This window comes from Myripristis murdjan, chromosome 13 (assembly GCF_902150065.1).
Source record: "Myripristis murdjan chromosome 13, fMyrMur1.1, whole genome shotgun sequence".
NCBI lineage: Eukaryota > Metazoa > Chordata > Actinopteri > Holocentriformes > Holocentridae > Myripristis > Myripristis murdjan.
The window spans coordinates 25,168,360-25,196,035 of NC_043992.1; the positions used below are offsets into that span (position 1 = coordinate 25,168,360).

General features: G+C 41.3%; 3 protein-coding genes across 7 annotated transcripts in view; 1 reads left to right on the forward strand and 2 right to left on the reverse strand.

Moving 5' to 3' along the window:
- LOC115369945 (mRNA decay activator protein ZFP36) overlaps nt 1-27,049 on the reverse strand; it is a 29,852-nt gene extending 2,803 nt beyond the window's left edge. The window contains exons 1-3 of one of the 4 annotated variants that reach the window (XR_003929205.1): nt 26,874-27,049; nt 23,946-25,283; nt 12,242-12,259 (exon numbers count right to left, since the gene is read on the reverse strand). Coding sequence is in view for 3 of the 4 variants with exons in the window: in XM_030066684.1 (XP_029922544.1) it covers nt 23,982-25,283; nt 26,874-26,927 (1,356 nt within the window). In the remaining variant the exon portion in view is untranslated. Of the gene's footprint in view, nt 1-12,236; nt 12,260-20,992; nt 25,284-26,873 lie in introns of those variants that run through there. The other 3 variants (XM_030066684.1, XM_030066683.1, XM_030066682.1) reach the window with 3 other exon arrangements.
- On the reverse strand, nt 7,566-10,529 carry bloc1s3 (biogenesis of lysosomal organelles complex-1, subunit 3). Of its 2 annotated transcripts, none has more exons than XM_030066685.1 (5): nt 10,426-10,529; nt 9,910-10,025; nt 9,372-9,576; nt 8,869-8,969; nt 7,566-8,181 (listed from the first exon to the last, which is right to left on the reverse strand). In XM_030066685.1, exons 2-5 carry the CDS (start codon nt 10,021-10,023, stop codon nt 7,996-7,998), a joined length of 606 nt encoding a protein of 201 aa, XP_029922545.1. In that variant the 5' UTR covers nt 10,024-10,025; nt 10,426-10,529; the 3' UTR covers nt 7,566-7,995. The 2 variants fall into 2 exon arrangements, with proteins under 2 accessions (XP_029922545.1, XP_029922546.1); XM_030066686.1 differs by having other exon boundaries at nt 9,910-10,028; nt 10,426-10,444.
- On the forward strand, nt 10,532-17,059 carry trappc6bl (trafficking protein particle complex subunit 6B, like). The gene is made up of 7 exons (XM_030066688.1): nt 10,532-10,591; nt 10,890-10,987; nt 11,228-11,295; nt 11,392-11,509; nt 12,274-12,357; nt 12,458-12,551; nt 14,342-17,059. Exons 2-7 carry the CDS (start codon nt 10,892-10,894, stop codon nt 14,371-14,373), a joined length of 492 nt encoding a protein of 163 aa, XP_029922548.1. The 5' UTR covers nt 10,532-10,591; nt 10,890-10,891; the 3' UTR covers nt 14,374-17,059.
- Nucleotides 27,050-27,676: the final 627 nt, after the last annotated feature.

Here is a 27,676-nt window from a genome sequence, read left to right on the forward strand (position 1 = left end):
TTATCTGCATGAAAGATTTATAAGGATAGAACTCCGGTTACCTGTCCCTAATATCAGGATTATATAAAGGGCCATTTTACCCTGAAAAAACCCTGCTGCCCCCCTTTTTGTTGGACAAATACATTAGGAGGCCGGAAAGTGAGTCCTCAACCCTCTCAACCAACAAGACAGTCCACCTGAGAAACCACCCCACTGCTCCAGTGTCTGCTGAGCCCGGGTGAATCAGGGCATCTTAATCAGTTAGAATCGCTACATGTAGGCCAATATCTGAGTTAGTTGGGTCGTGAGCCCACAGTTTTACCTTTTCCCGACAAATGCTCAGCTTGAAAGCTAGGCACCATTCAGGCTCTAGTTTGCATAAGTTCAAGTTTATTTAGAGCCCTTAATCACTGTTATAGTCTGCCACTGTTAATCCTTCCAGGCCAGGAGTGCAATGGGTGCAAAGTGGGCAAATATTAGATAAAATCAAATGCGCTCAATTAAAGTAAATTTTATCAAATCAAAAAAGGTTAAGACGAATTTTAGGAAAAGAATGAAGAGACCGATAGAGACTGAAACCTTGATTCCTTCATGGTTAAACTAGAAACACAAGGGCTGGGATAGTGAGAAAACATGTGGCAAGCAAGTGGGCCAAACACAATGAGGCCAAAAAAAAAAAAAATAAAATAAAGAAAGAAAGAATGAAAGAAAGAAAAAACAGAATAAAAAGTGCAGAGCTGCAGGAATCCATATCTATATCTGCATTTACATTTATATCTACTTATCTATATATTTAGATATAGATATAGATATAGATATATTTATTTTTTAGGTCACACAATCCTAATATAAATGTTCCCACTATAAATGTGCCCACGATGCCAGAGACTAGATCACTCTCCTATATTGCATGTGTGCCCTTACTGCATCTCAAAAATGTTGCCCAAAAAATTCAGAAATGAAAATAAAAAAATACACAACTTTTTTAATTACAATAATTCATAATACATTCTGCTTTCGGATATCGTCCTGTAAACTCCATCTATAGCCATGCAATCTGTTGTTGCTTTTCAAATACATTGAATTCAGTGACTTGAAATAAATAAGTTTATTGATGCCAATAAAGTCTACACATCCTCAGGGTGTTCATTAAGTGTCCTCGGTAATGCCACAGGAGGCAAAAGCTCTCAATATGTCTCCATAGTGCATCCCTACTCCAATATACAACTAAATAACCTCTGTCCAGAACTACACAGATGGTTGCTGTCAGCTCATCCATTAAATCATGGGCATGTTTTCCTTAGACAAGTGTACAATCAAAGCAAAACATGGGAACAATTTTATGAGTTTGAGAGCTTGAAAAAAAAAATGATTGCATGAAAAAGAAAATTGTTTACATGTATCAGGACTTTGTGACTTCAACCTTGTATTTTAAGGGCCCAAAATGAAGAAGAAGAAGAAGAAGAAGAAGAAGAAGAAGAAGAAGAAGAAGAAGAAGAAGAAGAAGAAGAAGTAGAAGAATATCCATGGTCTCTCCAGGGCTCTGTAGGAAAGGAAAAAACTGCAACTACTCACAAATTCAAATGGAGTGACAAAACAGGGTAAAATAGCCACACTCTGATTTTGTTTCTGGTGTTCACCACAGCCTGGACACTGTTTGGTTTAGATTACTACGGAAGAGGAGTTGCAGCAATGGGCATTTTCAAAAATACATAGCAGATAGTAGGAGGATCAGTCACCTGCCAGTCACTGGCTAACTTGGACTTCACTTGAACAATCAGACAAATGAACCATATGATGCAGTATGAGAGTGCCAGAGCTAAACAGCAGCAACTGTTATGGTGGAGGTGCAAGCATTCATATCACTAGCTTGGTAACATGTTAATACACAGTTCTTGCTGGTTGCATCAGGAAGATCATTCACCTCAGCCATGCCTGTGGTTCCTCAAAGGACGCTGGTTGGTCCAGCCGTTTTGTGACTTCCAACAACTCTTCGGTTGAAGTGTGGCCAAATGGTTTCACTTGTCAAAAGAAAATGAACGTGCAAAATCAGATGGCTGTGCGAGGTTAATAACAAACCACACAAATACAAACTGAAGCTGCAGAGCACCAGAGGTGGAAGCACAGCCCGCAGCAGCAAGGACTGGATGCTGTCATCTTGTCTGTTGTGCCCACTTAGTGCTGGGAAACAGGTCTACATTGTAAAAGAGGGTTATCACCCACTGCGTAGACCTGGTTTTTAAGTACAATAGTTGCATTGGCAGACCTGTACTGTTGTGCGCAGCCATGTTCAGTCAGCCAGATAAACTGGCAGCGTGTCCTCAGGCGCCCCATGAGACAGCCACTGACCTGGCTAATATGGGTGGCTGCCCTCTGCACGTGCACACACACACACACACAAACACACACACGCACACACACACACACACACACACACACACACACACACACACACACACACACACACACACACACACACACACACACACACACACACACACAAGCTGTAGCATAAATTTGACCAATGCTCAAATCTATAATCAAGCATTTTTGTTAATTTTGCTTGTTTTCCTCCTTGCTCACTCTCTTCGCTCTCTCTCTCTCTGTTTTCCTGTAACCTTTGCATACCACAATATTTTCTGTTCTCAGTGCCTTGGTCCATTGTTTGCGGTGTTCCTATTTTAGTCTTTAGTTAGTTTGCCAGCTCAAGCATGAACCCCATCCCTGGCTTTGAGCCTCAAGCCACTGTCACTAGAGCAGGGAAAGATGTTTTATGTAAACAGTAATATAATGTCCTAGTTGCCTGTTGAGTGTAACAATTCCCACAGAAGTTCATTCAACCTAAAAGGAAAATACCCACTGAGTCACATTGTTTTCCGCTCATGTTTATCGTCTCTGTGGTACTTCAGATGCACCTAGGTCACTGTTTAATGCACAAGCTACAGTGCATCTTGAAAGATGAAATTCAAATTTGCATTTGCTGCTTCTGCTCACTGGAATCCATTCACTTTGCGAATGCATCACATATCCCACTGACAGAGAGCAAATGACTTTGACGGTAACATATCAACTTAGATTCTATTGAGGTATTGCCTATCTATCTATCTATCTATCTATCTATCTATCTATCTATCTATCTATCTATCTATCTATCTATCTGTCTGTCTGTCTGTCTGTCTGTCTGTCTATCTATCTATCTATCTATCTATCTATCTATCTATCTATCTATCTTTCTTCTTTCTAAGTAAAACAATGAAACAGAAAATAAGCACAAATCACATGCTACCATGTATCAGAAATGACTTATTCTGGAGCTTAATTACTGTATAATGAAGAGCGACTGCAAGACATGAGAAGGATGACTGTTTTGGTTCTGTGTCAGTGCTGACTCTGTTGTCTCAGTGGTGTTTTTTAGAGTCTTGTCCTCCTGTGTTTTGGGTATCCCACCATTGTAAATTGCTCCTCATTCATTTAGCGCTCAAAGCCTGCAGCTCAGTCAGCACAGCTGGAATGAAGGGATTGCTAAGGGATAAATACACACACACACACACACACACACACACACACACTAGAGAGATAATAGATATCAAGGGATGCAACAAATGCGTCTTTAGCTGAAAAGGCAGGTTCCTCAAATGATGGCTGGAGATTGCCGTGTCTCTGGAGTTTCATTATACTCACTCCATCTTCAGTCCCATGAGAGTCCCTGATCAATCACCTCTGTCACTCACTGTAATGGCCAGTTGTTGAGGGACACAGAGACACAAAATAACCCTAAAGACATATTAAACATGAAAGTAGTTAAGATTTGAGAGTGTGATAGAAGATCTGGCAGGCTGACAGACCAGGAGATCCACAGTGAGTCGAGACAGATCTACATTACTGTAAACGCTGACACACAAGTAAATAGACACAAGAGTAAACCGGCAGAGAACAGGGCTTCATAATCATCACTGTGCAGGTTTATCTTCCAGGGCAGGAGCAGAGGAGCATATGTAGGTCAAACCCTCAGGGAGGAAAAGGCTTTGGGGTCACAACCCCTAGTGCCATGGGTTCAAAGTGTAGATACGTGACAAGAATGCTGCTATAATATCCCACAGAGCCTGACTTGATACACAGCACACACATCTGATAATATGAAACCGGTGGAAGAAAGACTTACAGACACTAAGATACCACTGTAGCCTCTCAAAGAAGAGTGTTTAAAATATTTAATGCTGTTATGGGAAAATTGTTATGGGACTGAAGTGACAAAAAAAAAAAAAAAAAAGAATTGCCATGTAATTTGGTGGTTGAGCCTACATAGACATCATCACACTGAGTCACTGATAGCCTACCTGTTTATTCCAGTTAAATATAAAGGTCCTCACTTTAATTGATCACTTGCAGTTTTGCATGACTTTAAATATTGTTTTTTTTGGCATGTTAGCTTCATTATGGTTGCTACAATATGCAGAGGACGGTGAGGAGGAGAGTTTTTGAACCTATAGTGTGTCTTAGGTTAGTGTCTATAATTTCTGTGTATCTCAAGACAACTGTGGCAAAGCAAAACAATTTCATAAGAAACAACAAAAAAGTCTCATCACCATAACACAAGTTTCACTTTTATATTCACTAATTTGACATTATATCAGCAATAAAAAGAGAGTGCAGTACATTTGAATTTAACTAGTGCACTGAGTCTTAACTCCTTTCAAACCAAATGACAAAATCCTCTCTTATAGTCCATCAGTGGTAGCTGTGTTGACTTTTTGCCCTTGAAAGAAGCAATTTGAAGCATTTAAATTATTTTTCTTGTATCTCACAATAATTTTTTTCAACCTGTTGCACAGGTTAATTTGGTGAAAATTATCATTTGCATGGACTTCAGAAACATTGTAAGCAGTTTTGGATGGTTTTTTGTTTGTTTTTATACCACTTTTAGTGTCCTCCCAACCCCATTTTTAGGTTCAAATGCAATCATAAAAAAATGACCAGGGGAACTCAGCTTAACCTCTAACTAACCTCTCACCTCTGACCTTCAGTGCCTTGACCTTTCCTGTACTGAAGCCATAATGGATAATAATATTCCACTCTCCTGTCTGCTTCAAACATGATGGATGTTATGACTTAATATAGCTCTGTGTGTTTTTTCAGCTTCATGACATTAAAGCTCAATTTGTTACAAAAAATCCCCAAAGTAAGTTGGAGGTGTTTAACGTGACACTGATTGTCAATAGCAGCAGCACAGGCATCGGGCGATTTCTCTTCTGGGATTTCCCTCATCTTCGTTGAGGGCTTTCTGAGTCTTAACACACACGTACACGTACACGTACACACCTTCAGAGAGAAACCGATAAATCTCATCCATCATTCAGACAGAGAGGAATACTCGGAGAGTGCTGGCAGACACACATGCACACAGACACGCACACACACACACATAAGAGGGCACTGGTGATGTCATCACAAAGTATTTGAGGCCTGTTTTCTTCCACGGTAACATAACCCACTGGAGACAAAAACACATACACACAGAAGGAGCTACGAGCCAACTACATATGACCTGACACAGAAATAGCAGGCTGGGCAGCTGAGCAGCAGCTTTTTGGCCTTATGTGTCAGTCTCAGTCTCCACCGCTAGACACGACTTAGAGTCTGAAATAGCCTCCATTTATTCTCTTATTTATTACTGACCTGTGGGTCTCTGAAGCCCGGATGAACGAAGAAAAAGAAGACGTGTACTCCAAGAGCTACCAGTGGTGAACAAAGTCCTATCAGGTGTTTTCCCTGTGAATATTTGGATCTGTGACTTGGATTTATCCATGACTGGGGACTTTATTGCGATCTGATAAGAGTTTGGAGAGTGAACAATGGAGCCCAGACCTATGGAACATCACAGTGAAGTAAGACAACGAGACAGCAGAGAGGTAAATATCCCAATCTGTAATAAACAAAACTTTCTGTAACTCATCAGACAAAAGATTTGCTAAATATTCAGCATTCAGTATTTTATAGTGACCACATGTCTTACCTCTTCAAAAGAACTGTGAAAATAGACAAATGTAGAGAGGAATACTACAGAATAGTTTCTATCTATTCCTTTTACTCAAAATTTTGTGTCTGTCAATGAATAAATAACATTCAATGAATTTACGTGGGACACCTTTATGGTAGGACATAAACCGTTTGCAGATATGAGATTTGACTGCAAACGTAAGAACAGATTAGTCTAGAACAGAACAGAACAGAATAGAATAGAAACGCAAAGAAACTGTCTCATCAATTTAATTTCCCTGCTTTTGCCTAACCTCATACTATCTGTAGCAATGGCACCACCAGGTGGCTGAAATATGTCATGACACCAAAATGAATCTTGTTTTTCATTTCTGCAGTGAACATATTTGCACACACTTCCCTCTCTCCCTCAGGTGACCGATTTGGTAAATGTGCCCCCTGAACCGTCCCGGTGCAAGATCGACTGTGACCAGGTGTATGGCATTCTGGGTATTGTAGGCACAGTTCTCAACCTTTTGGTGGTGGTGCTGGTGTACGTCTACACGCCAATCTGATCACTGGTCACATGTACTGTGTATATAGATGGATGGGTGGACTGATGGTTGAATGATTCAACAGATGTTGGACAGATAAACATCTAGGTAGAAAACTACCTGATTGAAACAATTCAAAGAACAGGACTAAGGTTGGATTCCTAGCATACCAGTAGCGCCCTGAGTTCATCACTGACGAGGATGTTTTCCACTGCTGAGATTAAATGGAACTAAACTGAACAGAGACAGGCTGAACTGAAGTGAATACCTCCAACATGTGATACAACAAATTGTTTGTTTGTGTGAGCGAAACGTCTTATAACCCTTTCTGCTGTTTGGGAAAAGGCTGCTCTCAGGTCCAGCTACGACTGAAAGAACAAGAGCAATTCCTCAGTTTGATAGGGATGGGTTTTTCATATTTCATACTGCATCCATGTACGTACATGAATCTGAGTTAGATGTACTGCACAGTACTCTGATGTGTAACCTTCAACATTATTCTCAGAGGAGCTCACTGGTTAAATTTTGATACTGCTGTGAAGTGAGGATTTCAGCCCAGGGCTGTTTAATTCAAGCACCTTCCACACACACTGCACAATCAGCTAACAAAGATTTTTCTGCACTTTTTTTTTTTTTTGGTATTTTAGTTTGTTTTTACTGTCACGTTTCTCTTCAGTGTGAGGTACAGAAATATTCAAACTCTACTTTTTTTTTTTTTTTTTTTTTTTTAATGATTATTACCAATAAATGTCAAATCATGAGCTGCTTCAACAATGTTCTAGTCTGGACTAACTTGTCTGTGGCTGGATTCCAGTTACTGGGAATAAGGTCTGTGTATCAACATCGTGTGCTTTGCAAACATAGACAAGCATATTTGCTTTATATTTAAAAACACCAATAAAACAAAATGTACAGAAATAAAATCAGTATTCCACCTTTAAACACTACTTTGATTTTTATTTTTTAAATATTAGTTTCCATTATTTCTGGCATTTTATATTATAACACAACAGTTTTAAAATTCATTTAAAAAAATGCTCAAGTCTGCTTTTTTTCACCTGCCTATAACAGGGGAGCACAGAGCAATGTATAAACCTGTTCTTATAGCTGATATGGAGCGATAACATTGGGTTTAAGTTATTTTCACAAACAACAAACAGTAAAAATGTGAAATGTAAACAAAAGTGTAATCCAGGCAAAAAGTCCCAAAACCGATGTGCATGTATTTTTCTTACTCAGACTGACTCCATCGTCTTACAAGTTTATCTGAAGATCTCAGCACAGGGACAAACAATATTTAACAGCTGAACCAGAGGTTTAAATGTAACCTGAAGCTGTTCATAAGTGTACTGTATGTACTATTTGTAATTTGTAATATATTTTGAAAACCTACTGTGGAGGAAAAACTGTCCCTCTCTCCAATATACCTATAATTCTATGTATAACCGATACGTTTAATAATAATAATAATAATAATGCTCATTCTTTAAGGCACGGGGGTTGTATTATTAACTGGATTACTGATGTTAATATCAGGCAGGAGATGGCAGCTGGTGATGATGTCTATCTTCTCCGACACAGCCTTCAGGTCATCGAGTATTAATCTGATGCTGTGAGAAGTATTGATAATGGCACTCTGTGAGGCATTGAGCTGAGCTGTAGCACTGCGCACCTGTAACAAAAATAAACTGGGTAAGAAAGGGGTAAACTGGGTAAACAAGGGGCATTCCAGTTCAAATGAACAGTTCTGGTGGGTCACTTAGCTGATACAAGATGAATGACACAGGATGTTTTTATTGTTATTATGGAAATGATTATCTTGATTCATGAGACTTGGAAAACTGCTCAGGTACCAGTGACAGTGGCGGTTACACTGAACACTCATTTCTCATGCAGTTCAACACATGAAACAATCATAACTTCCACGGTGCAGTTTTCCAAGTTCTCTTCCAAGTTTTACAGGTACCTCATGGTGAGGACTGCTGCTACAGGAGTGAACCTGTGTGCTCATTCATAAAATGTAGACTATATGTTTACTTACACTCTAGGGGGTGTAGGCCTATTTTATCTACTGTTTACAATTACATTTAGATGCTCCACATAAGACTGTCTGTGAACAATCTAGCCACAGTGGAAACTCCACTGGCTGCATGGTATCTCTTACATCATATACTATGTAGTATTTTTTTCTTGCTGGGCACCATTACACACAAAAAATTACTGCAATATGCAATATGTTTTGTGCTCAAATACTCAGTTTCACAACACTGGAGAATCAATAAGCTGCATAAGGGCTTGTTGGCAGAGCTCTATAGTGTTTTCTCTGTAAATACCTAGAATGTGATACATATCAACGAACCTCTCGGCTGGCATTGCCATAAGCCTGCCGAAGTGCGTGTCCCACATCAGAGTACAGCCGACTGTTAGACTCCTGCAGCTTCTGCTGTAGCAGGGTGTCACCTGGAAAAAATTAATAATAGCTGAAACTAAAGTGGATTTGCATGACCATTTCTTTGCTCATTTGTCCATCTGATCTGGGACCTCTCTGATCGTAGATCTGGTCTGATTATAGAGAAGATTATGGAGATGATGATCTGAGACCTCTCTGATCAGATTTTGATAGAATAGAGGAAGTGATGCTCAGAACTGCACTCTGACAGTTTTCATATTTACAGGGATGACCAACAGAAACACACCAATGACAGGTGACGTTTACTACTGAAATTATGACTACCAATCCATAACATGTGGTTTTGAACCAGAATAAGCTTGTGTATTGTCATGATTATGGAGATGATGATGATGATGATGATGATGATGATGATGACTGTTATTAATAAAATTAAAGCTGCTCTTCCTCACCTTGTGGTCTGTGGGTCGGGCTCGGCCTGTCTTCCACTATTGACTGTATATCAGGATGGTCTCTGACTACTATGAGAGGAGGCAGGTCTCTCCTCAGTATCTGAGCGCTCTCCTGGATCGCTGCTGCACTCGTGTCGGCTCTCGGCTCTCTGTCCGCCCGCTCCGGCTCATCCTCGCTGTCTGTCTCAGACGCCTCCCCAGGAACCTGGCAGCATCCAGGGACACAGAAAAACGGATTAGTCTCATGACAGGAGTGGTGGAGACATGGACTGCATAGGTGCAGAGCATACAAATGGATAGACACACACACACACACACACACACACTGGTGTTACTGCTATCTTCTCTCTCACAAACACACACTCTTGTTCTATCAGTCTCTTGTCTCTTTCTCTTACATACATACTTGCTTGCTCTCCTTTCTTTCTCACACACAGGATCGTGGCTTCCCTCGCTCTCGCTCTCTCTCTCTCACACACACACACACACACACACACACACACACGTGACACACACACACACTGCCATGTGAGACAACCTTGGCTCCCACTGACACAGTTTGGGGCGCAGACAGGGACGTGATGTAGACTTCTTCATCGGAGTCTGTCTCTGACGCCTCGCCCTGCACCACAATCGGGTACCTGTTGGCCATGGCTGCTTTCATTCATTTACACACACATACACACACACACACACACACACACACACACACACACACACACACACACACACACACAAGCAAGCAAACCTTGGCTGTAGATTACGCCGTATGCTGGCGATTTAAATTTAAAGACCCATAAGACACTACACAACCGTTTAAAAATTATCTGACTAATCCTGATTTGTGAAAGACCCTCCAGATGTTAGCTAATTTGCACAGACAAATCATGGAGAGCAAACAGACACGTAAAAACGACAGTAATGTCTCAATAAAACATGGAAACGGGTCTGTTTTCATCTCAGTATGTTACTTTGCCCGTGGAGAAACTGTAACATCTAAAATGGTAACCTAAACTCGTGTTATACTTTGAAAGAAATGTAAAAAACGTCAAACCTTGGCAGCGAAGTCAAAACACAAATCACATGAACGGTGAAACCACGTGACGCGTGCTCTAGTGTCACGTGACGTGACGTTACATGTCGAGATTGGAAGACGCGTGCCTGCCGTGTCGTAGCCAGGAAGCGGGCTTTTGTTTACTTCTTGAAAAGTCGTCTAACAGGTAGCCTGAAGTTTCTGGCCTCACTTTTCACCTCGTATAACTTACTTAGGTTCACTTCAGTAGCATTAATGTGCACTTTAACGCCTCATTCATTCTCGTACAACAAGATTATTCCTGTAAAAACAAAATATTAACGACAAAACGGCTTGTGCTATGTTGCGGCTACTGACGTTAGCTGGCAGTTAACTGGCAGCGTCAGGCTACTTAACGTTAATCGACGATTTTTCATATTTAGCAGCTGTTTTTTCACCTTGATACTGTGTCTTTGTTTTGTTGTGTGTGTGTGTGTGTGTGTCAGGCATGGCAGATGGGGTTCTCTTTGAGTTTCTCCACATGGAGATGGTGTCTCATGTTTTCAAGGACCAACAATCCACTAATGGAGAGATGAACAACAAGGTCTGTTCAGTAAATACATGGACCAGTCAATGACTTGAATCATTTTTACCATCCATTTCACTTTTCCATGCTTCAGGACAAAGCTAACCATAATTGCCAAATATTTGAGGTTACTACTGGCTTGATAATTCAGTAGTGTTGACCAGGCTAATAAAGTTATGATGCTGCTGGCCAGCTAAATAGATAACCTGTCTCATTCTCTCACTCTCTCTCTCACTCTCTTTCTTTCTGTGTGTGTAGGACAGAGCTGTCTGCACATCTGTCCTGGAGGGCATGGGCTTCAGAGTGGGACAGGGACTCATTGAGAGGTACACTAGTGTGTGGTTGTGTGTGACGTGCACGTCTTGTGTACATGACACTTCCTCGTTGTCCTCAGTGTCTGAGATGATGATTGCTCTCTCCAGGTTTACCAGGGACTCTCCCAGCTTTAAGGATGAGTTGGACATAATGAAGTTCATCTGCAAAGACTTCTGGACTCAGGTGTTCAGGAGGCAGGTTGACAACCTCAGAACCAACCATCAGGTAAAATAAACTATGAAAAATGTTCAACTAGCGACAGGTGGGCGGCCACTGAGTATGGCAAAAAAAGAAAAGTATAGAAAGTGGAGTAGAGACATATGTATAGCTTCAGATACAAATGACAGGAACAGTAGACACATCAGAGTAGTGTTAAGTTGACAATGGATGGAGGAACATACAATAAGTAGATATAGTGTATAATGTTAGTTGAATACAAGACAAATAAGATGATTTCCTGAGCTTAGGAGAAAATGCATGATACGTAACAATGCATTACAGGCATACAGTGGTTCAGTGTCTTTGATGGTCAGATTACTGTGAAAAATCTGGACTCCAAAGCACCAGTGACTGTTGTTGGTTGCTTCAAAATATTGCTTGAAACTTTTTTTTTTTTTGTATAATCTCAGAGGGAGCGCCAGTATGTCACATTACATTAACAATGCATTAAGACCTTTTCCTGCAAATTAATTCAACTGAATGTCAGTTACCTGGAACAGTGTATTACTTGTCACTAATTAACAATGCAGACCTGAGATCATTTTATGGCACACCCATGCACTTTGCCACCCTAGCTGATGTTTTATTTACTGTATCTCTGTATCTCTGTGTGATTTTTTTACTATTATTATAAGCATCATCAACATGCATGAGTGAGCCGTATTTCTACATAACACAAGGTCTTTAAATTTAAATCGCCAGCATATGGCGTAATCTATAGCTAAGGTTTGCTTGTGTGTGTGTGTGTGTGTGTGTATACACTTCTACAGGGCACCTATGTTCTCCAGGACAACAAGTTTGTTCTGCTGACTCAGCTCTCCAGTGGAAAACAGTACCTGGATGATGCCCCTAAGGTTAGAGAACACACACACACACACACACACACACACACACAAGCACATAAGCCTTTTTGGATCCAAACCCATAGTTGTCTGTATGTGTCTCTTTTCTCAGTACCTGGCCTATTCGTGTGGTGTGATAAGAGGAGCGCTCTCCAGCCTGGGTCTAGACAGTGTTGTGACAGCAGAGGTCTCTCTCATGCCATCCTGTAAGTAACTATCATCAGAATACATATAAATTGTCCCACTTAACATGAAATAGAGAGCTTTCAGGTCACATAATGTACCTTTTGGCAGCCGTAGTGGAGATCCTCAGCTCTTGGACAGCAGTTTGCCTCATTCACACAACAGCAATATTTGATATTGCTTTACGTGGGTTGGGATACACTATTTGAATGACAGTGAGGCAGATGTAAACAATGGCAAACTCTTCCATTCTGTGGCCAAAAAAAAATGTAACATATACACAATACAAAGTTATTTTTTGATGTATCTTTTTATCATGTGGCTTTATTTCTTGCATTTTTGTTACATATTTAGCCATTGTTTGCTGTAACTGCGGTTGGACCTTTCATGATTACAACAGAAGTGATTACAAGGAGCTTTGTAAGAATAAGCAAAGCCTCTGAAGTCAAGAAGCATCAAAGTAAAAACAAAGTCTACTGTCAGTTTTTCTTGTGTCATGTGTTAAATGCTGTTGTAGATCACTTTAAAAAAGCAAAACAAGACAAAACAAACAAAAACAGTTCAGTAAATCCAATGCACTCTGTATGGTAATGTACTTAATCTACAGTACTATTACATTTGCCTTAAATATGCACTCAGTGGCCACTTTATTAGGTCCATCTGCACAATCTAATACAGTCCAATCCAATTGCTGTGCTATAAAGTTTACTTTTCTGATGCCTATAATGTTCAAGTTTTCTTTTTATCACAGTACTGTGAGATGTTCATTCAGTTCTATGTTTGGTATTGAGCACAGTTAGTGGTGCTGTTGTACTGGACTGCATTTTATTGAGAGGTGTTTCTACTATTATGTCCCCCCTCATTGTATAATAATAATAAACATTAGAAACACCTCTCAATAAAATGTAGTCCAGTACAAGACATCTGCAAACCACAACCACAATATAAACATAGAGTTAAAGGTATACATTCTCCACAATGTCAACAAAAACTGAACATTATAAACTTTCTTAAAAGGTAGAATTTATGGTAGAGCTGTTGGATTGAACTGCATTAGACTGGACAGGTGGACCTGATAAAGTGACGACTCAGTGTGCATAGCTGCTAATAGTAACTACCTCAATGTGGGTTATCAACAAATCAGATGGCACACTGCCCTGAAAGTGACATGCAATGACGTTTTGTTTCACAAAGTAAAGAAATGGTACTTGGGAGTAAAAAAGGAAATGATATGTTCCTGCTACCTGTGGGTTTGAAAGAGTAAAAGCCATTAACTGGAGATGGCCAAGACTAGTGGTTTTATATATAATCCCTCTACTCTGAATCATGTTTGACCTACATATTCATGTTTTCCCTTGTGTCCTGCTGGAATTTTTGCATCTCCGCTTAAAGCAGCAGGAGCAAAGGACCCAGATTTTATTTTTGCCATGAAAACACATTCATAGTCTTAATAATTTTTACATTCTACACTTTTATCACTGGGTTGGGGCATCAGGATGGCCTTGTAGTCAGTGAGGTCATCCTTGAACCAGGAGGGGGCCCAGGTTTGCTGCCAGTGTAGCTTTGAAGTATCTTTGAGCAAGATACTGAACTCTTGATCCAGACGAGAGATTTTTAGAGATGAGGACATGCATGAAGTTAATTCTTATTTTGTTTTGTTTTGTTTTGTCTTATTTTATTTTATTGAGCTAGTTCCACTCTCCACTTATGTGGTCTAGTCAGTCAGTATAAAGGACAGTTCAGTATAGATTGGTTTGACAGATTGTAATAAATAGATGAAAGTCAACATCATCTTGCCTGTTTTTCCTGACAGGTAAATTCCAGGTGGTGATCCAGAAGTTGTGACCCGATCCTCCCTGCTGCCTGATCCTAATGAGCAGAACCCTGTAGATATAAGGCTGTGCTATCCTCAAAGAAGAGATAATAGAGTTCTGCTCATCCCGCTGGACATTTCAACCACAGAGGGAATCAACCATCAGCCTGATTTTTCACTACAGGCTCAACGGGGTAGCCAGGTCCCTTTCATCAACCAGGTACCGACAGGGTGAAATGGGGTTCATCAAGCTTCGCTCATTATTTCTGTGACTCAGTTTGACACAAAACCTTGATTCTGTTTGCACCTTGTTTTCATCAGAGGTCATTTGCCTTAGTGATGTATAATGCTTTGGACCTTTAAATCTGTCGAGTTAACCTCGGCCCTGACTGACCCCTTTTGGCCCAGCTGTGAAAAAGTGAATGTTGACTTTCAATGGCTATGAGCCAGATAATGTGAATGTAAATCTCAAGGTACTTCAGTGTTCTTTGTGCAATTTTGTGTCCCCATGTTAATATGACTGAATGTTCATTAGGACGTATGCAAAACAGAGAAGAATGTAACTTAAAACAGAATGATGGGTCGTCTCTAGGACAGGACGTCACTTTAGGATTTATGATTCTGCAACCTACTCAAAGTCCCACGCCATCTCCATTAACCCTCCATCTGAATTACAGCTAGGGACGAACCGTTTTGTCCTAGCCTGGTCGGAAAATCACTGCAGACTCATTGCATTCATATATCAACCCTTGTCTCTTTGCAAACACATACGCTCAGAGAAGCTTTGCTCTGCCCTGGATATTTTATTTCATTCTCGTGAGGCTGCGACATGATTTACCATAGAATCCTGAGCTGCATTTGTTAATCATATACTTGTTTACATTAAAGTTGTGGTCCTGTTCGAAAATGAGCCAGCTCAGGATTCAAAATAAAAGATTATTATTATTATTATTATTATTATTATTATTAGTGGTAGTAGTATTGTTATTGGCAAAAAAATTTGTAATTATTCCTGGCACACAAAAGTGTAAAATGTGTGCATTCACACTGATGTTACTGTGCATGGTCTCAATGGTCTTTAGTGCAGTACTGTTTAATTCAGATTCAGATTTTCTGCTATATGACATCCATAGAACCAATGGAGTCATTAAAAAATATCCTCTTTATTAAGTCTAACCACATTCCTTTGAAGTCCCTAAAGCGGATATATAATAATGCTGTGGGCAAATTCAGTTTGGTTTATTGATGAACGGTCATCTTACCAGACTTATGAATTGTAGATGAAGGATGTGAGTAGGACATAAATAAATGCTGTGGCTTCTTTCTGCCACTAGAGGGAAACGTATGGCTGTGTCATGTCTGTCATCGCACTTTGTACCAGGTTTTATCCAAAGTCTCTTCATCTGTAATATCCCATGTTATCCTATGGATCCCATGTTCTCTTTCCTTCCATCTTCCTATGTGAGATTTACCCACAGTTAAAGAATTTAGGATATAGAGAACAGGGGCATATTGAAGTGAACTCGTCTGCTGGTTGGTTTGTTTATATATAAATTAAGTAGAAGTGTATCTTGTCCTTATCCTGTGAACATCAATGCCGACCCCCATAATCTCTACCGAAACTAACCATTGGTATGAATATATCTCTCATGATGTTGGTAATCAATATTATAACCATGGGATTATAAAAGAGTAGAGAACTAATCATAATCAAATATCAAATTTGTTTTCTTAAACTCTGTTGGGCAGATGATGTTTAGAAAGTACATTCATGCTACCCAGAATATGAACTCTGTCAAATTTGGTGACCTCTCAGCGTTGCTGTTAGGGCCACCTTCAGGTCAAAGTGTACAAACTTCATTACCTCACTACCTGAAATTCCCCGACAAGCACCAAGCCAGCAAATTACTGGCAACTGAGATCCTGCATTTGATTGTAAGATACCGCCATACAAGGTAACAATAAAAGATTAAGATGTGTGGGAGATTTTTTTTGTGGGCGGGTTGGGCCCATGTTCAAATTTCCAGTCCAAAAGTCCAAAATTCTTTGTTCCTGATGGCATATATACTGGTGCGTGGTTGATTATGCAACACCAAAACTCTGATATTGCCTAAGCAGGATACAAAGACAATTGTGGTGGTGTGGAACCAGGATTCAGCTCAGACCTGTTCCCAGTAGGTGATATGTCAAGAAGTTCAATCTTCTCTGTGCTTTTGCATTGTGAGAGCAGGTGCTGGTAAATGAATGTAAGTGAATCACTGCTACACATATTCAGTGCATTGCTCTGCAGTTCTACTAGGTCATTAAGAAAGTTTTATTTTGACTTTTTGCCATCTGTAACAGTCTATGCTTTATTTCACTGAAAATACAATGGTGGTTATCTCTCGACATACTATCCCTCTTAACAGATTGAGAAGAAAATGAAACTGCAACTCTCTTGATTGACCCAAATAAGAGCCCATGGCTCACTTAATTTATGTTTTGTAGCCATGGTTTTCAGTTTACATTTGTACAGCTGTAATTTGTTATCACAGTAGATGTTTTTAAAAAGCCTGTTGACAGTTTTGATAGATCAAGACGTTGCTGCATCAGGTGATGGAGTAAGGTGCTGACTGTGTCTTCTGTCTCTAATCAAACACCCAGTTCTATTCGAAGTACATCACTGTAATATTTTTACAGAATAAAGTTTTGTATGCAACCAATCACCTTGAAGTTTTGCTATTACTGCTTCAGCAACAAAGTCACCACTCATAGTTTCTCTGTGTGCAAACAACGTGGAATGGCTGAGGAAGAGCCTGAGTTCGAAATGTGCTGTTTGTGTACAACTTTTTGTATTCCCTGCCTCTGCATGAGCCAGTTTTCTGTGCTATTTGAGCACATTTAATATTACACATCTGTTTTCAAGTCATCTCCCATCTCTTATTTTTGATTTATATGCCTTCACAGCACACATGGGGAAAATTGTATGGGAAGCACATACCAGTGAACCCCTTGCTAAGCCATGGGATCGGTACCATGAATAATAACATCAGAACTTAAGTTGTGCAAAAGGGTAGTGACATGATTTAGTTGTGCTTAAGTTGTGCTTACTATCCAAGTGTTGCTGACAACCAAACATGCATGTGTGCATGTTTGGTTACAGATTGACAAATTCAATCTGTAGGCAATAGTGGAGAGCAGTGCATGCATGTATCCTCCCTAACAGAGTGCAGATTCAGGCAGATGTCTTGGAAAGAGTAGCCAAAGTTTGGCTCAGTTGTAAACAGCCACTGTATCTGCTGAGAGGCTCTTAAGTTTTCATCTTCAAGCACCCACACTCACACCAGCTTTTTATTTTCACCAACAGCCACGCAGCTGCTCACTATAAACTAGCCACAAAGAAACTCTGCCATAAAGCATCACTGGTTGACATAAAGCAGAAGAAGGGGAGAATTAAGAGAGGGGAAAGGCTTGTTTAAAAATGTGGTCTCTTAAATTCTTGCTTGCTCTAAATGGGCTACGGTCTTACTGCTGGTGACAGCAGCACTTGTATAAGCCAAACAACTCAAGAGAGAGAAAAAAAAGAATCCAGTAAGATCTCTGGATTTTGTGGGACTCCAGATGGGTGGCAGTAATGTGGGAGAGGCCAGTGGTTTTTGGATCTTCCATACAACTGGAGAAATCTGGTGGAATCTGCTGAAAGGATTGAGGGAGGAAACAAGGAAAGACCACGGCCTGCTCTCTCTGGGCTTTTTTTTTTTTTTCAACAATTAGTCCAAATCTTATCCTGAAAGAAGAAAATATTTCAGAAAGAGGGATTAGAGTGGAAGCCTGTGGGGCAGAATAGTAGAAAGTAGAAGCAGAGGAAGAGAGGTGAGAGGGAAAGGAGAGGTGAAAGAGGGAGGAAGGAGGACCAGTTTATTAGAGAAGGGGGCATGGGGCGAGTATAAAGGAAGTCATGTAACCATGCCTCAAAGACTTACTAACAGTCTGACTACTGAAGTGATAGAAAAGCTGGGGCTGAGTCGAGGGGAAGTGAGAGGGAGGGGTCAGCAACAGCTGTTGTGTGCTGCTCTACGTGGCTTCAGTCCCCTTCCTCCTCCTCTCCGCTGCATCACAATGTCACCAATTCACTCAGACAGAAAGACAGTGAATGGGGAGTGAGAGGGAGGAGAGAAGGGGAGGAAAGGGATGTTGGGGGCCACATAAAAAAAAAAAAAAAAAAGAAGGTGGCGGGGGTGTGAAAATAAAACTAGCGCTCATCCTTTCCAAATGATGACTCATGACAATTCAGCAACACTGTCCAGGTGAAGTCTGTTTTACTGGGAGACAGAGAAGTTGACAGATACCGTTGATCTGATTCAATTCTACTAAGTATATTTTAGTTAAATTGATTTTTGGAGCATTATTACCAAACTGAAATAACCACACTGTACCCCTAATAATATGGGACATTATTTTTTTTAAATTATTATTTATGGTGTTTCAGCTCACATTGGAAAATATGTATATGGGAGGCATATCCTTGCTAGTCTTGGTATCTCATTAGACTATTTGACTTAATGCATAGTATTTCAAATCAGAAGTTAAACCACATGTTACAAGGCAGTCAGAATTTATTTTGACTGATTAGCTGGTATAATTACAGTATAGGATAGGATGGGATGAGGAAAAAGAAACACAGAAGTTCAGTTGCCTCAGAGAGCACACTGGCCTGTGCGCCCTGACCTCAGTGGTAACTGCTTGTTCTATTGGACCCGAGGGAGACACTGGGAATCTCCCATTATTCATTGGCATTGTTCCCCTCACACTCATCTGTCACTCATCAGTTATAGGAGTCCTCCTCGTTCTGCTCTCCTCCATAGTATGGCCTCTTTTAGCAAGGTAAGGGGATTGGCGGTCAGTTAAATTGTTTTCCCACTCAATCACCTTTATAATCTAAAGATAGCCATGTAGCTGCTTTAATAATTTGTCGGAGCAGAGAGAACACACCCAGTCATCCTCATCCGCTCAAACTGGCCCATCTCTTTTTATCCTTTAACTGTTTTATCTCCCTGCCACTCACATCTCTCTTGCTCTTTCCTAACTCATGCTTAGTAAGGCCACAGGGTGAAATCTCCCCTACTCTCTCCCTCTCCTGAGCATGCACACAAACACACACACACACACACACAAACACACACACACAAAACCCTGTCTCTAGGGACCATATGTTGACCAGTAGTGGAATTGAATACAGCCATCTGCCTGCCTCTGCTCCGTCCCACAGGGCAAGAGTGTGGGAGAATGTGTATCGGGCACAATGCAGCGTGCACGCGCACTCACATACACTCGAATGCAGACGAGCACACACACACACACACACACACACACACACACACATACACGCCTTTAACCATTTCCCGGCCACTAATCACTCCCAGGTGGTCACACCATCTAATTTTAACAGTGACAAAATAAAGTGTTTTTTTTTTTTTGTTTGTTTGTTTGTTTGTTTGTGTGTGTGTGTGAGTGAATTCTGGCCTCTCATTTTGTTTCAATTTAATGTTGCCATGGCAAGAAGTAGGCATTACTAAGGCAGTATGTCATGAATGGAAAAAACTGGTGATAAATAAACTCAATAATTTAATAATTTAGATAGTTGTTTTGCTACCTTAAAAAAATAATACCACACAACTTTTTTTTTTTGTTTGTTTTGCTCTTTACGTCAATATGTGCCAAAATCTCTTTGAAGAAAAAATAAATACACCACTGATCAATAAGCACGTTTAGTTATTTACACTGTTTTCATTGTGAAGAGCATGTTTCCCTGAATATGGAGCCTGATAGCTCAGGAGCAGTTTCACACTAATATTTTAATGGGGATCAATTTATTTGTGTGTTGTAGTTTACTAATGAAGCCCCCACCGCTATAAACGAGTTGTCCACCACAATTAAAACAGATTAAACCACTATTCAGCCACTGTGGGGTTATCCCACTAGAGCAGTGGTGGTGCTGGGGGGAGGTTAATTGAAGGAAAAGAGATGGATGGTTGGAAGGAGGGAGGGAGGGCGAGAGAGGAGGAAAAAGGGGTTGGAGCCCAGGATTGGTAAGATTAAATCCCACACAAAAGGCTTCTTATCTCCATATGAAATCTCATTGGCATGAGTGGACACACACTGCAGGGTCCAACATGCGATGTGCAGTCTGCAGCAGGGACTCTGGCCTGTGCTCGCAGCTTAGCGCACAAGCAGAACCAGTCAGTGTGAATCGGGGCTGCGGTAGCTTGGCAATACTTGGTTTAGCCAAGTTTTACAAACATAAAATATGTGTGAGGTGGTGGGTTCTCCCTCCAGTTATGGCTACCGTGGAGATGTAGACCATCTCTTACTTCACACTGGTCAGCAGTGATATTTAAGGGCTTGTGGTTTATTCATTCTCTTTAATCTTGCTCTGACCCAGAGTGACCACAAAGTGTTTTATTCTGAATGAAGATACCAAAAATTGCGAGATAGCGTAATACATAGGCCGACTACTAGCCTGTATGTAGTTTTAAAGCTAAGCCCTTTAACATAATTAGACTATGATCATTTGTCCTAAATACAGACTGCATGCATTGTGTTTACAGCAATCCTTCAAATGCACTCCTCACTTTGAGTGGCCTGGAGCAGTTTGGCCTCTAGATACTGTTCTTGCCAGGGTTTTTTTTTTTTTTTTTTGGAAAGTTTCTTTGTGAGGAACAAGCCAGACTACACTAATTTCCGAGGAAGTGCTCTTTGCCCAAATCAGAGCCTGTGCATGCCCCTGCTGCCTTCCTCAAAAACACAAAAAGCTAGGAGGGTGAAGGATCATGAGTCATCTTGTGTGAACCAAAATAAAGATTTTCCCAGGCATCCAGCTTCTGTATTGCTCCACAGCAAAGTGAAGTATTCTCTCATCTCTGCCCTGACCTTACCCACTGCTCACCCCAACACCTCCATTTTAAAAACAGATGAACTGGTAGAAATGTTCACCTCATTTTGAAAGTAAAACCAGACGGTGTGGTCATGCACTTGCACTTTCTCAATATTAACAGTCCAATAGGGAATTTGAGTAAGAGTGAAAACCAGTAGTGACAGTTCATGGTTTCCTGCTTGTTTCCTCCCTTCTTGCACCTGCGTTCCAAAACTGGCATGTACCCTCACAAATGTGTTCACATGGTGCACGTTCTACGGTGCAAAATTATCCGTCAAAGTAAAAAAAAAAAAAAAAAAACTCCCAGCAATGCCAAAAAAAAAGATTAATTCATTCATAACTAATTCAAAGACATGCACTTCAAATACACAATACATCATGTACATAAGATAGCTTTGGAATTGCTGTAAGGTTTACTTTTTAACTTTGACGGAGATCCGCTAATGACTCCCATAGACTTCAAGTCTTTATGCTAAGCTAACATGAATTTCTACCCATAGGGACAGAACCGCTGGATGTACAGAGGTGAAAATGGTATCGAAAGTTTTGTCTCAGTCTGGGTAAATCGGAAAAAGGTATTTTGCCCCAAATACGGGGGTATTCCCCTAAGCTTGTAGCTGTTTTTGTTTTTCTTCTGTCAAACAACATGCCTGTATGGGCTTTACATGTGTTCTAAAATCCCACTCTTGAAAAGGTTAAGAACATCACCATAACAAATCAATTGGTTAAAAATAAACAAAAAAAAAAAACAAAAAAAACTTTATTTCCAGTACAAAAACAAAAGAAAATCCCAAATATATTAAACTTGATACAAACAACAACTCAAAGTCCTCTATAAATACGTTAAAATAAATTAAAGAAATTAACTTACTAAACACTAAACAGGCCTCAAACATGTTGATCGAATGGCCATTTTAAATAGAGCGTTAACAGTACAGTGTCTGTTCTTCTAACCAACTACTAACATCAGAAACACGCAAACACAGCTAAGTCAACATGTCTGAAACACTACTAGGGTACATTACTTTAACACTACAATAAGCTGGCTGTAGCTCAGTAAGGGAACAATCCTAGACATACAGTTTAGAGATGTGATCATAGCACCATACATTCATAACAGTATAAATTAACAGCAGGAAGTGATAGTGAGGGAGAAGGCGCGCGTGTGTAGAGATGAGTGTGTCAAAACATGAATATTCATCAGAAACTGAATGGCAGTGTGTGCCCAAAGTAATCACATCCCTGAATGTCTGTGTTTAAGGCCACTTAATAGGGACAAACAGTAAGCATCAAGTGGCTTCTGGGAAACAAAGCCAAGAATAAAAACAGGACTTCAAAAGACAACAAAAAAACATTCACTTGGCTTGATTCTTTTTGTTTCTACTTTGCAACCTATGCTGCATTCATGTCATGGAAGAAGATGCACAAGAGTGGGAAGGCACTTTGTTTTGAGTTCTGCAAACTGAACCGCAGCAGCAGGGGTCACTGGAGCTCCCGACCCAAAAACTTCCCATGTCCTACTTAAAAAAACCACCACCATGAGCTTGATGAGGATGACCACCCCTCCCCATTTCCTCCCACAATATTTCCAATAAATCCAACATGACATGAATGCAACATTAAATAATATATAATCAATCCTATGTGACCTTTGCTGTTTGAAATCCTTCCAATATAACCCCTACAAGTCTGTGAGGCAAATCTGAGGCATCAGTCACTCATGGGACAGAAGCAGATGAGTAACACTTATGAACATCTACCAGCAAAACAGATCTAAAAGAGCACATCTCTTATTTGTACTAGCTTCCACTGCTGAAAAGGACTTGTATACCCCTCAGCCGTCTCCCTCCTAACCAGCAGATCTCACCTCAACAGTGTAACATGACCTGCTGAGTAACGCCACAGGCACTTCAGTCATTGAAAAACTTAACATTCAGGTTTCAAGGCCTGCTAATCTGAGGCCAGTCAAATAAACAGCCCCTTATACTGTACAGTTACGAGGAAAACAGTTTCACCAGTTTATAAACAATACTGTGAAGTTAATGCAACGACAATATTCCCAAAGTTAGAAAAGTCACAGTGTGTTTGTCCCACCATAAAAAAAGGCTATGGGCTTGGGACAGATATGTCTTTGGCTTTATCACATTCTTCAGATTGAGAAGACAATAGTAAAAGGAAATGGGAATCGTTTGGCTAGATTTAACTACAGGCCAATCACAATTAAGGCCAATCACACTGTGATTACAACATCTTTGTTTTACTATCTTTGTCTTGACAAGGCATCTTAACCTACAACATCATCTTCTGAAACCTCCACAGCCTTACTAAAATCACTGTCTTAATAAGTCTAATCTACTCTACTATCTTTGTTGGCTACGCACATTTTAGTATCAGCGCCACTGTCGCAGATTTTATTGCATGCAGAAGTGTGAGATTTTAACCACAGGAAATCAACAGGTGAATCTCTAAGGGTGCAATCTGCTTTTGGGTTGAGTCAGTTGGTACATGCAATAGCACATTTTGTTTTCTTTGCAACACACACACACACACACACACACACACACAAACACACACAGTGTTTGCTGTGAGTCCAGTGCTTGTGTGCCAGAGACTGAAAATGCGTTTGTACGTGTGTGTGTGTGTGTGATTTATGTGTGTGTATATATGTGTTGGATTAGAATGTGTGTGAGAGTGTGTGTGTGTGCATGTGTTCCAGCACATGGCACCCTACAGGTAGAAGCTAGTAGCGTCCTCAGAGACGGAGAACTGGCTGAACACAGCCAGGCGTCTGCCGGTGCCCTCGTTAATGCCGCTGCAGGTTTCCGAGCCGCTGAGCGAGCTGGCTGAGCTTCCACTGCTTCCGTCCTGGTCCGGGTCTGACAGAGAGGTGTAGGACAGGGAGCGGGTGCCTAGAGGCCCAGCAAAGCCCCCGGTGGCACCGGGACTCTGCCTCAGGGATGGAGAAGCCGTCGGGGACGGCCCGCACAGGGAACAGCCTGAGTCGGGTGAGGGCAGGAACTGAGGCCGGGCATCAGCTGATGAGGTCGGAGCCACGGGGGGTTGGTACTGGTGGGCTGGGGATGCCTCGAAGGCAGAGTCCATCTCCAGGAAAGTGTGAGAGAGGAGATCGGTGATGTCAGCGCAGGAGGGAGGAGAGGCAGAGGGAGCACGAGCAAAGGAAGATGCAGGAGGAGGAGGAGGAAGGTTGGGCTGAAGGGCTTGCTGGGGAGCAGAAGGAAAGCCAGCAAAACTGAAGCTCTGTCTGAGAAGGGGGGGCCTGCGGGAGCGTGAGGACGGGGGCTGTGAGGGGGCACAGGAGGAAGAGGAGGATGAGGAGGAGGAGGACCGAGAGAAGGAGTGTTTCTGATCTTCCTCACTGTTATGCACAAAGTGGCAGCGGATCCCATAGGGGCAGAAGCCGATAGTGTGAAACGTGCGACACGGCTCCGTCTTATACTTGGGGTGTCTGTTTAAATCCCGCAGCTCTTCAGCCCCATGGGCAAACTGGCACTTGCCCCCATATTTGCAGATGCTGTTCTCTGCAAACGAACGGCATAGTTCAGTCTTATAGCGCGATGAGGAAGACGAGGCAGACGCTGAGGAGGTGGAGGAGAAGAGAGAGGAGTTGGAGGAGGAAGAGGAGGGCAGGAAGGAGCTGGTGCTCAGCGGAGTGGGGCAGGTGTCACTTTTGGAATGCTTTATTTCAGTCCCGGGCCAGCCCAGATTTGCAGCTGTGGTGCTGCCTGTCTCCACCATACTGACAGACCGCTGGACCGAGAAGCCTGCCTTTCCCCACTGGGCAGAATTAGGGAGCTGGGGGGACAGTGGGCTTTCTGACTGCTGCCCCCACTGGCCGGAAGACAGTAATGCAGTATCTGAAGGATCGGTGGGGAGGTAAGGGAGGGAGGAGAGAGAAAAGGAGAAGGAGCCGTGGTTGCGTGGCTGACCAACAAAGCCTGGTGTCCTCATTTCCAGACTGAGAGACGGCAGCAGTGCATTCTGCTCCCGCAGGTTGAGACTCAGTAACTGCTGCAAGAGGGACAAACAATACAACTTAAGTTTTTAAACCTCAAGCTTTCTGTTAAGGACTGAGGGAAAAACAAATACCCTTTAAATTACGGTATTATTTGCACATTAATGACTGCAAATCTAGAGTATTTACTGGTATTTCGCTTTCAAACAAGTGTTTCAAGTGCAGATGTGAGATTTGATTAGCAGTTGCAAACACATAATTGCTTTAAGTCTACACACCATGAACACTGGGGAATTCTGTTTCGCCACAAGCAAAATTCAATACATGGCTGCAGCTGATAAGACTTGTTTTCTACGCAGCACTTCGGTTACATTAACTTGCCTTGGAATGCTCAATTTAATGTCCTGTTGATTTACCTCATGCAACTGCATAAAAAGTGTGCAAATCAATATTGAAAACATTTAGAGACACAAGTTCTCCCTGGTAACACTGTCAATCTCCTTAACAAGCACTTAATATGTGCTTTACATGACAGCCTGAATGTGAGACTGAGCAAGTGTGAAGAACTGCATGCACGGCTGATAGTATGAAAACATGAACTTCTGTCAACAGGACTTGTGTCAGTTGTTGTCTTCTATGTTTGCATTTGTCAGCAGCAACACTTTATTTTGACCAAGGCAAATTTGTTCTCTCTGACTAGTGAGGCTAATTTTATAAACACATCTGTTAGACAAAAACATGGAGTAAAGAAGGAGTATGAAGATGGTTACAGAGAGTGCAGAGAGGTGCACTGCTCCATTATTGAAAAGGTACAGCTATAATAAATGGGCTAATCTGGTCTATTTTTAATATTAGTAAGTTGGTTGGTGCGGTTTCTAACTCCATACTATGGCCTGTGAGATAAAGCTGTATCATTTCCCAACCTCACTAGAGATGGCACCCCATGTTCACCCCATTCCCCTGACAAGAATTCACTTCCAGCTACAAACTTTTTTAAGTTGTTGCACCAAAATGAAAAATCACACACCCCTCTCAGACAGATCTCACAAATCGTCCATCCAGAACTTGTTTGGGTGTTCAACTGTGAGCACAATAAGCACTAGTCAAAAACGCAAAATAAGGCAGAAATTATGCACGACCCAAACCAAAACCATGTTGGCGGTTCAAAACAATCACTTTAGTAACTGCATATTGACAAGTGCAATTCGTAATTTTATTGACTTCGAGAGCAAGCTATTTTAGGCGGCTTATCATAAAGATGCATTAATATAAAGTTATTAATTAAAGCTGTTTTTTTTTTTTTGTCGTGGCGAAAGTACGGGTTAATGCTAGAAAACTTTGTTGGGCCCAAGTTTGAAGGGATCACAACAACATCTTGCACAACGCGTCCACTTTCTGATGAGTTCGCTCGCTTCAAGTCCAGTCCAAGTTCGAGCCAATGAACATGTCAAGAGATCGATAAAGTTATGGGTGAGCAATTACCAGTGGACGGATAGATATTAAGCTCACAGTATCAACTAAATGAGCCACGGAGAGTGTGATCGAGCAAGCTGCAGAAAGTTAGCATGGCAGCTAAGCTAACCCAGTTAACCCTGCGTTAGCCAAATTTCTCTCCGCCTCAAACTTTACTTTTCCGAGTCGCTCACCTTGCACATCATCTCCTCCAGGTCAGCGAACTGGCTCAGGGGGTAGGATGGCATTTTGTCGCGTCTGCTAAAAAAAGCCTCGACTGATCCCGTTGCCCACGCAGCGATGGATGCGGGCGACTCGCTGGCATGAGTCGCTCAGAAGTTTCCAGCGGTGTGTGTGTGGTGCTAAACAAGCCCGACAGCAGACCACGTGTGGATTTAAAACCTGACTGCGCTCTTAGCCCCTCCCACGCCGCGTGAGTCCGGCTGCCAGGCCCCGGAGCCGCTTCCACTGAGGGCACAGGGTCCCGGACTGCAACCTCAAGCTCCCACAGAAGTAGTAAACACAAGCTGAACGTCAATAACATCTGATTTCAGTCATGCTCAACACAGATATCATCTCTTCTGATAATAATTCTTTGTTTTTGTTTGTATTTGGAGCTCACTGGCACAGAAAAAACACTGTCTAATGCCACGCTGATATCCTCAAAACAAGCTTTATGCACATCATAACTTGCAATTTTTTCTTAGCACATTCATTTCGATGGGTGATATTTGCACTGGTGAGACTAGGACTACGTAGGCCTACTCAAAGCACTGTGTGATGGTTGTCAGCTAAAGGAATCTTTCTACAAAGGCATATTTACATCTTATCACTGGATCATGACATTTCAGAACCTATTGTTTTTTCAGAAAATATAGGTGAGAATAACATTGCTACCCCTACACTTTGAATTTCCTTCAATAATAATAATAATAATTTAAAAAAATAGCAGGTTAAAAAAACTTTCTAAATCCAGTTTGGGTCCATGTAGATATTA